Source organism: Pimephales promelas, chromosome 2 (assembly GCF_988280905.1).
Source record: "Pimephales promelas chromosome 2, fPimPro1.hap1.1, whole genome shotgun sequence".
NCBI lineage: Eukaryota > Metazoa > Chordata > Actinopteri > Cypriniformes > Leuciscidae > Pimephales > Pimephales promelas.
The window spans coordinates 17,073,026-17,083,712 of NC_142770.1; the positions used below are offsets into that span (position 1 = coordinate 17,073,026).

A 10,687-nucleotide genomic window follows, 5' to 3' on the forward strand; every position below is an offset into this window, starting at 1 on the left:
GTATGGATCAAAAATAACTTCAATACCTCCTGCATTAGCCTTGTGTTTTTGTTTGGTTTATTGATAACTTGTATTAATGATGTGTTTGTCTTATCATGATGTGGTCATGGCTTATACTTGACACTCTGTTGTTCAGAGACCAAAGTAAGCAATAATTCACTTTATAATTAAAACCTGCTGCTGTGGCACTGATTTGAAACCCTTTACTGACATGATATAAACCATGAAATAAAAAAGCACAGATAATTATCTAAACTGGGATTAGTTCTGGCGTGTGATTTGTGAAATAAACTTTTGTATAAAATGTGATTTGACTTGTATAAATGAAAGTACTAATGTAACCTCATATAAAAGTAATAAGCTGTGTTATAATAATAATAAAACTTACAAATAAAGATGTCTTTGTTATGACACCTTGACATAAACCAATACATGATAACCTGTCAGTGTCATTGGGCTCGTTCTTCGTACGTTGCTTAAAACATCTGAGATCAATCATGATCCGGCTATTTGGGTTCTTCGAACACTCCTGCCGGTTATAATTAGTATAGCTGGGTTGAGTTATCTGAGATAACTGCGCGTTCTCGCATTGGTTTATAAGGGGACATGTATCGATAGCAGAAACAGTAATCAGCAACGCTGCTATTGGCTGTTCAGCATGGCCAAAGAAAACGCCCATTTTTTCTCCAAAGCAGAGCAAGAGCATTTAATGGAAGGTTATGCCGAAATCCAGGAGAGATCCAGCAAACATGCCAGTGCGGGCCCACTGTGGGTGAGTGTGGGTTTTCTGTGGAACAGTATGGGCAAGGGCAAACCCTTTGGGGCCCGATGTGGGCTTGCTGAGGGCAAGCCCACAGCGGGCTTTCCCACAGAAAACTCTCAAGGGCCCCTAGTGGGTTAGCACATGTGGCTTCCAGAGCTGAGATATTGAGATATTTATAATGGCATAAACGCCCCGAAAAAAAACGACAGGGGTACCCCTGTCGTTTTTGTTTTGGGGGAGTCGAAATTTTGAGTTTCTCTGATCTTCTTGAAACTCTGGATTCTGATAGAGGGTCATGAGACTTAGACCTGAGTTCAAAAATGGAGGCTCTAGACCCTTCCAGAGCTGAGATATTGAGATATTTATAATGGAATAAATGCCCCGAAAAAAAAGACAGGGGTACCTGTACCTGAAAACGTTTTTTTCGGGCCGAGTTTTTGAGTTTCGATATCTCAGCTCTGGAAGGGGCTAGAGCCTCCATTTTTGCACTCAGGTCTAAGTCTCATGGCCCTCTATCAGAATCCAGAGTTTTGGGAAGATTGGAGAAACTTAATTTTTCACCCGAAAAAAAAAATAAATAAGGGGTACCACTGTCGTTTTTTTTTTCGGGCCGAATTTTTGAGTTTCGATATCTCAGCTCTGGAAGGGGCTAGAGCCTCCATTTTTGCACTCAGGTCTAAGTCTCATGGCCCTCTATCAGAATCCAGAGTTTTGGGAAGATTGGAGAAACTTAATTTTTCACCCGAAAATAAAAAAAACGTAAGGGGTACCACTGTCGTTTTTTTTTTCGGGCCGAATTTTTGAGTTTCGATATCTCAGCTCTGGAAGGGGCTAGAGCCTCCATTTTTGCACTCATGTCTAAGTCTCATGGCCCTCTATCAGAATTTGGGAAGATTGGAGAAACTTAATTTTTCGCCCAAAAAAAAAAAACGTAAGGGGTACCACTGTCGTTTTTTTTTTCGGGCCGAATTTTTGAGTTTCGATATCTCAGCTCTGGAAGGGGCTAGAGCCTCCATTTTTGCACTCATGTCTAAGTCTCATGGCCCTCTATCAGAATTTGGGAAGATTGGAGAAACTTAATTTTTCGCCCAACAAAAAAACGTAAGGGGTACCACTGTCGTTTTTTTTTCGGGCCGAATTTTTGAGTTTCGATATCTCAGCTCTGGAAGGGGCTAGAGCCTCCATTTTTGCACTCAGGTCTAAGTCTCATGGCCCTCTATCAGAATTTGGGAAGATTGGAGAAACTTAATTTTTCGCCCCAAAAAAAAAACGTAAGGGGTACCACTGTCGTTTTTTTTTTTCGGGCCGAATTTTTGAGTTTCGATATCTCAGCTCTGGAAGGGGCTAGAGCCTCCATTTTTGCACTCAGGTCTAAGTCTCATGGCCCTCTATCAGAATTTGGGAAGATTGGAGAAACTTAATTTTTCGCCCAAAAAAAAAACGTAAGGGGTAGCTACCACTGTCGTTTTTTTTTTCGGGCCGAATATTTGAGTTTCGATATCTCAGGTCTGGAAGGGGCTAGAGCCTCCATTTTTGCACTCTAACCCTAACCCTAAATGGAGGCTCTAGACCCTTCCAGAGCTGAAATATTGAGATATTTATAATGGCATAAATGCTACGTGGTATCTCAATATCTCAGCTCTGGAAGGGTCTAGAGCCTCCATTTTTGCACTCAGGTTAAAGTCTCATGGTCCTCTATCAGAATCCAGAGTTTTGAGAAGATTGGAGAAACTTAATTTTTCGCCCGAAAAAAAAACAAAAAAAACGAAATAGGTACCACTGTCGTTTTTTTTTTCGGGTCGAATTTTTGAGTTTCGATATCTCAGCTCTGGAAGGGTCTAGAGCCTCCATTTTTGCACTCAGGTTAAAGTCTCATGGCCCTCTATCAGAATCCAGAGTTTTGAAAAGATTGGAGAAACTTAATTTTTCGCCCGAAAAAAAAAAACGAAAGGGGTACAACTGTCGTTTTTTTTTTTTCGGGTCTAATTTTTGAGTTTCGATATCTCAGCTCTGGAAGGGTCTAGAGCCTCCATTTTTGCACTCAGGTCTAAGTCTCATTGCTCTCTATCAGAATCCAGAGTTTTGAGAATATTGGAGAAAATTAATTTTTCGCCCGAAAAAAAAAACGAAAGGGGTACCACTGTCGTTTTTTTTTTCGGGTCGAATTTTTGAGTTTCGATATCTCAGCTCTGGAAGGGTCTACCCAGCTAACACAGTTACGTTGTGAAGACGTAACCGGACCAGACCATATTCGTCGCAGCGACGTACCACATGATGATTACGTCTCAATGACCAAACTGGTATGTTGTGAGGACATAACATCAAGGGACCGTATTAGTCGCAGCGACGTACCACATAACGTTCCAGCGACGTAATTTTGTGATTCCCATAATCGTCGTGGCGACGTTATAGAGGTACGTCGCAAGAACGTGATGATTACGTCTCAGTAACCAAACTGGTATGTTGTGAGGACTGAACATCAAAGAACCGTGTTAGTCGCAGCAACGACCGAAATAGGCTACCAAAAACAAAAACTCTGCGGCTACATTTAATCAGCATTTAAAATAATAACATTCAGTGTGTTACCTGTGTGTACCGCATGCATCAATGTGTCACACGTGCCTCAAGAATCAATCAACTAGAAAACATTTATATAATTTATTAATCAGCAGTTAGTTAGTTAGTTAGTTAATTACATTTTCCACAGTAAGATAATAAATAAACATATAATTTTTAACACACACACGCACACACACGTTTTAAGTTATTTTACAAAATTATTGAGAAATGAAAATTTGGCATATACATTCATTTTAATAATCTGATTTTACTTTAAGGGTAAAATAATGAAAACCAATCATAATGAATAATAAAAAAAGTCTTATTCGTCTTCAAAAAGGAGGAGTGTTTCATCATTGTCTTCACGTTGCACACCTTTTCTCTGTTCCTGCTGCTGCAAAATGAAAAGTATATTTCTGTGTCATACAATTAATTGCACATAATTTTTCCATTGATTTTTCATTTGTTGAAATTAAATGTTAGATTCAGTTGGTCAATTCTTTCTTTAAAATTATGGTTTCTAACTAAATATAGCCTACTATAAATCTAGTAATTGTATTTACTCAAATGCAGTAAACAAATATGCAATAGTGATTTTGAGGATTATTTATTAGGATTAGTGGATTAAAAAATCATTTTACGTGAGAAAACTAGTTCTCTTCACACTTTATCACTGTAAATATGTTCGCTTGCAACCCGCCATTAATTCACTTTCGCTCCGACATTAGTAAGATAACATTAGTTAGGCCTATGTATAACCAAAAAGTGTGTTTAAATATGATTCGGGTGTGTGAAGGAACGTATAACGTTCATTTAGACTGTTAGAGTTTCTGCTCATATGATTTTCTTTTCAAGATGTTTTAAACTCTAACTTTGAACCAATTCTAAATGGCACCTATTTGATCAGGATTTGTTTCCAGGTGACTAAAAATGTTTTTTGACTTTCATTTAAACTTTGATTTAATACATACATGTATAGCCTAGATGAAGAGTTCAGATGCAAAAGCCTATAAGTGCCATTTGAAATTTTCTTCTAGAATGATCATTTTTGGAATGATAATTTTTATCAAGCTTGTAGCCTATAATTAACCACCTGGGGACCAATAACGCGTCCCTGCGTTTTGATCGTTTTTTTTTTTTTTTTTTTTTTTTCACATAGCTGCAACATAGACTTAAAATAGGCTACTCCGTCATTAATGGTCATATAAATATATCAATACATGATTATAAACTATAAAGGGTCTTCTTTTTTTGCGTACACTCTTAGCTAATATCAAAACCTTGTGTTTTTGTAAAATAAATAAATTAAACAGGGTGCGCTTTCAGCTCACTCTGTCTCCGCAAAAATCTTTCTGAAACGCGTCCGAAAAATAGCTGTAACTCATTAAATACTTCCCAGCAAACATTGGTCCCTGGCCAAAAATAGTTGCGGCCAGGACGTCATAAATCGTTAATGTGACCCCGCCCACTGAGAGCGCGTGCTATTCAAACTCTAATGTTGAGGCAAACCATGAAAACGCCCACATCAATAAAAGCATACAGTTTATTACGGATCTAACCTCGTCCTAACCTTTCATCTTGCTGCGCCTTGAGGAACAAAATTAGTTTCATTTTGAGGAGCAAAGCTGATGCAGTAAGTCTTTGTGCTTTGTTCTAATCGCGTTATTAACTAATGTCTGTAAACTCCACAAAGACTGTTTAAATATTAAATGCGCGTCTTATAGGAAGGAATAGGTGAATTCACCGCGCGCGCCGTGCGTCAAACCAAATGAAGAAGAACTGACGGTTGTTCGGCAGTTATTGAAGGATAAGAAAAAACTCCAGCTGCACTCATGTGAGTAACCATTAATCATATCTTTCATTTTAATATTTTATTGTTATGAATGTTGTTTTGTTGTTATGAATGTTTTTTTTTTTTTTTTTTTATTGAATATGTATCAAATAACAAGCAAGTACAGAGCAAAAAAACACATAGAATTCCGACATGTTATATATATAAAACTTCACACAAGGAAAGATAAAAAATTGAAGAAAATAAAAAAAAAAATAAAAAAAAGAAATAAAAGAAATAAAAAAAATAATAAAATAAAAAATAATAAAATAAAAGACATACACAGAGGAAACCTTATGCATCAGTGAAAATATCATCATAATATTTCAAGAATCTGTCACTTTTCTTGTTTTTAATCAATCTTATAGACTTCAGAAATGTATCAATTTCAATTAAGAAATGTGGAAAAGTAGGCGATTTAGAGAATTTTTGCTTGTGAATAAAATTTTTCCCAAACAAAAAAAAAAAATTAACAATGTAACTAAGTTGTTATGAATGTTAGATGTCAACTATATGTAAATTATGACGAGGTGAGATGCGCTATAATCACGTTGTTAGCTTTTAGCACGAGATCCAAACTTTTGTATACGTCAGTTACATTTGAATGAGTGAAATTGGAATAGTTATCAAACCTAAGCCGTACTGACCTAACGACAGACTGTGAAATGTTCCACTCACATGTGCAATCAGATGTTCTTTAAGTAAATCAAACCAGTGATTAAATGGTCAACTTAACATTTTTTCTACTTTTACTAAGTTAACTGAACATGGTATCTCCGTTTTTTAAACGATATAATTAGAATATAATGTGATAATATCTGTTTTACAGAAAACAGCACCAAAGGAGCTTACATTCTTACACCTTGCTGGAGCATGCTTAAGTGTGTCTGCCACAATGTCCTCCACTGTTGCTTGCTGGATTCTAGGATTGGACATCATCACTGCCTCTGTAATATTAAGTTCCGTGATAATGCAGTGGTTCAAGTACTGGTAAACAGTACTGTATCGTTGGTAATACAGGTTTTTTGAGTCACTAACATATTGTACTTACTTTTTATGACCTTCATAATGTTCATGTTTTGCAGTGGTCTCTTCCCTTTCTTCCCCTTGAGACTGAACTCCTTCCAGACACTGTAGGAGGCCAGTGCCCGCATCACCCGCCGGGTGTTTTCCCCAGGGTTTGGACCTCCAACAAGACTTAAATGGTGTATCTACAAGATGGAATACATTTTCAAAATGGTAATAACTTTTGTTATTTAACTTAATTCTAACACTTTCTTTTGCATTTCACGGAGAGTTCACAATTAACATACCACTCTATTCCGAAATGACTCCTCTTTCATTTTTTCATCGAGAGAGAGGAGTTCCTCCATAGTGCCACACACATCAAGACTCATCTCCTCCACTCGCTGACTAGTCCCATCACCCAGGGCACGAGCATAGAGTTCATACAGGGCTGCTGTTGAGCTCCTCATCGCCTTCATCTCACTCTCTATGCTGATGATTCTCTGAGTGGTTTCTCAGGAGGTGATCTGGGAGAATCGATATTGATTCATTCAAATAAAGGTAAAAACTAAGTTTCAAATTATGTTTTGCATTTACCATTCTTGTTTTGGATGTCTCTAGGAGGCGCTGGTCTTAATGATTCATCAAGAATGTAATGCCCATCAGGTCTTGATAGCGTTGTGGTTAGTTTGGTTGCTTTAAATGCTGGGGGAAATGGCAGCTGAGGTTCCACTGTAAATTAGAATTTAATTACTAAAAAATAGGAACAAAAGAAAAACAATGGAATGTACTGGTATTGGTATCAATCAACTGATGATATTTTGGTATTCTGGAAACCCCCAAACACTTTTTTTTTAATATAAAAATGTGCACAAGTGGTAAAGTAAAAGAATTAAAACTAAGAAAGGCGTACCAGCTGTTGTACTGTTCACCCGGCTTTTCTTTTTAGGGTGAGGTATTGAAGAAGTTTCTTTAAAAAGAAAAAGAATAAGAATTATTTTTAGAATTACTTTAATTGTTTATTTGTAAACTTATTTCACATGCTCAGGTTCATACCTTCATCAGAGCTGCTGAGACACACTGGTCTTTTTTTTCTCTTGGGAACGTCATCAGAGCTCTCCACAGAAGACTGCACAGCTGCTCTTTTGGACCACTTTTTAGCAGTTTCATAGTCACCTGAAGTAAAATATACAGTGAGTATAATTAAGCATTCCTTAACAGTAATTGCACTAACATTTTGTTTGAACATTCCTTTAAAGTAAAATGAAATACCTGTTTTTGCAAACACTCTGACCCTGTGCCTGGTCCAATTTTTTTTATCAGGTTGTTCAAGCCTTTTAATTTTTTTGGTCACATTATTTGGTGGCCAGTAACAGTATTGTACCTGCATTAAAATAGTACAATTACATTGTTGGATAAATATTGTAGAATTAGAAAATTAATTCAAACTGTAATATGAAAGCATGAGTAACTGAAAATCTAACTCAAGTAAAAAGTTAGATGTAAATGTTAATAATTGAGAATTGTACTCAAAACATGCTAAATGGAACCAACATTTGTTCAGAGAACAATGTGGTAAATTTGAAAAGGAAAATTTTGAAGAAAAAAAAAGAGAAGAGTTGTCTTTACAAGGAGGGCATGTAAATAATTTTGTAATAAAAAGATTAAAAGGGCTTTACAAAAAAAGTGCATGGATAATTTTAACGATTATATACTGTTATGTTCCATAAAAAGAAAGAATTGTCCATTTTGTTTTTCATGGTGACTGTGAATATATTAATTAATACCTCATCTTCTTCAAAAAGCCAGGTCTGTAGTACCAAATCACAAGTCCCCTCCTCCAAAAATTCAACTATTGCATACATTCTGCAAGAAGCAAGAAAAATCATTATAAATGAAAAAGAAGCTGACTATATTTACCAATCGCTTCATATCACATCATATGACAACCTATACCTTTGATTATAACTTGTGGAGCAATGACAGAAAAATCACATTCCTGTCTTCTGCATTAATCTTTATCGCATGTTTTGTGAGTTCTGATGTTGGAATCCATTTGATAGTGTTGTTTTTTTGGTTGTACTTGTAGGCACCAATCAAAAATGACGTACATGGGCTATGGAACAGAGGGTACGGTTTACTGTGCACACGGCAAAGCACTCTTTCTTCCTTGTCTGGCTCTTGAAGAATCTCACAGCATTGGCCCCCACTGAGGATGTATGCACAATCTCTGGCTTTTGTAGAGATTTTCTGTTCATTTGTATTGTTTGGAATTTGTTTCTGTTTGCTCATCTCTTCCAGTCTCTTAGAAACCTGAACCAGTGGGTGTCTGCCAGAACGCACCATCTTCTTCAGTGACTGCAGGTAGTTTTCAAACATGAAGCCACTACAATTTTCCAGACAACCAAAGTTTTCTGCATCACTTGCAATGTGCAGCATGGTATGGGTGTTGTACACGAGGAACTCCTGTCCATAGAGTGCCCTACCTTTTCCCACAAAGTATTGCAGCAGGTCATTGGCATATTTGGAATGTTCCTGCACAAGACTTGGGCATACTAGGATTGCCATGGCCACATTGAAAGAAAGGAAGTGTAAGTACACGTCATCTGGCAGTATTCCCTTTAACACAATCTTCCCTGTGTATAAAAGGAACTGACGAAACTCGGTTGCTTTCCATCTGTCCAGCTCCTCAAGACCCCTAGGCTTTCGCACAAATGCAGAGGGTATGCAGTTTCGAAGAGACAGCAGTCTTGCACTAATCTCTTTATTTTGGCTGGCCGAAACCCTTACAGCTCTGTCTCCTCTTGTCCAGATGAGCAGGAGCCTTTTCATTACACCGAGACAAGCCTGGTGCATGTAATCAATGGGAAAGCACCTCACCATGTCTATGGGGAGGTGAGACACAGGTGTGTTCCCATGGTGATGCTGAAATTGGGTTTGATTTCTGAATGCTTCATCTGTCCGTAGGATGAGGTCAGCAGTCTCTTGGTATGTGACTCTGTTTAACCACACACCTTTTTGCTCATATCGGTCACAGCCAAAGTACCCAGAATACAGTTTGATGTTTTTCACTAATGCACGAGCTGGAGCATCACACACAAAGCACCTCAGATTGACTTTTATTTTTCTACCCATGAAGTTAATCCCGTCATTCATCAGATGACCCAGGTCCCTTACTGTGTCTTCTAAAAAGCCAAGATCTGTTGGTCGACTTGCACCACATGTCAGAGCTGTGGGGAAAATGGTAACAGGATGTAGCATGACTGCGCAAAGGACTGGCCACATACATGTTTTGGAGCTTTTGTACAGTGGTAATCCATCAACGTTCAGGGATAAATCAACACAGTCGAGTTTGACTACTTCATCAAGTGGGTAACTTTCTAATGTTTCTTGTAATTTCTGCTTTAGTGGAAAGTAAACGTATTCCATTCCAGATGATTGCTGTGAGTCAAGTTGCCGGGGAGTGTGCAAAAGGGTCCGGGCAGTTGAGGGTAATTCATTGTGTCCATGCCTTTTTAACAATTTAAGAAGGTTGTCAAGTGCATTGTGTTTTATCTGGTATTCGATGGCCCAAGCGGACAGCCCTTCTGCCAGTGACATGTGCTCACTGTCGTCGTCTTCAAGGTAAAAGGCCATGGATTCATTCAAGCTGTTAATTACCTCCCATGTTGTTGCTATTGCCTGTTCTCTTGCATTTTCAGAGTGCAAATGGTGTTCAGTGTCTGATGGATATTCCCCACAATTCTGCTCCATATCAACTGACATTATGACTCCGTCAGCGCATTCTGGTTGTTCTTCAAGTGGAAGATCAAGTGATTGTACTTCAACGGCTGGATTAGTCTCCAGGTGAGATGGCAATCTGGACAATGCCTGCCTTGTGGTTCTCCAAGCATGCACATATTTCCTTTGTATCTCTCTCTTTTCAGAGCTCATTCTAGGAGAGTAACATAATTTATTTTTAATTTGTACACCCTTTCAAGTCTGTGAAATTAATGTCAAGCTTATTTTTCTAAAATATTTAGGGACCACTGATTAACAGATTTTAATTTTAAGTATTGTATTTTTTTATTTTTTAAATGTTTGGTCCTTTTGTAATCTTTCAGCACTAAAAACAAATCCTACTAGAAAGAACATGTTAATTTCATTTGTAAATGTCTTAACACTCATTGTAGTGTTGAAGGCAAAATTATAGAACTTGTCACATCGGGTCAGGAACAAGACAGAAAGCGTATCCAATCGCAAGCATTTATTAATCCCACTAACAGATAATCCATGGACCTCAGAACAGGACAGATGAACAGGCAGGTACCGAGTGACATTTAAACAACAACCGACCACCAACAACTGAAACACAGGGGTATAAATACACAGACAAACAAGCTAATCAAGCTAACAAGGGGGTGTGGTAAATAAGAAACACCTGTGGACACTGAGCAACATCATAACAAAAGACAAGACACATGGTAGGATCACATGACAAACAAGGAAACACGTGATACACAAAGCAAAACAAAACCCACAACGTGACA

At 37.7% G+C, this 10,687-nt stretch overlaps 1 protein-coding gene across 1 annotated transcript; it reads right to left on the bottom strand.

Annotated features, from left to right (window-relative positions):
- Positions 1 to 8,120: 8,120 nt before the first annotated feature.
- On the bottom strand, positions 8,121 to 10,091 carry LOC148995832 (uncharacterized). The gene has a single exon (XM_089117344.1). The coding sequence runs from the start codon at positions 10,089 to 10,091 to the stop codon at positions 8,121 to 8,123; it is 1,971 nt and encodes a 656-aa protein (XP_088973470.1).
- Between the last annotated feature and the right edge of the window lie 596 nt (positions 10,092 to 10,687).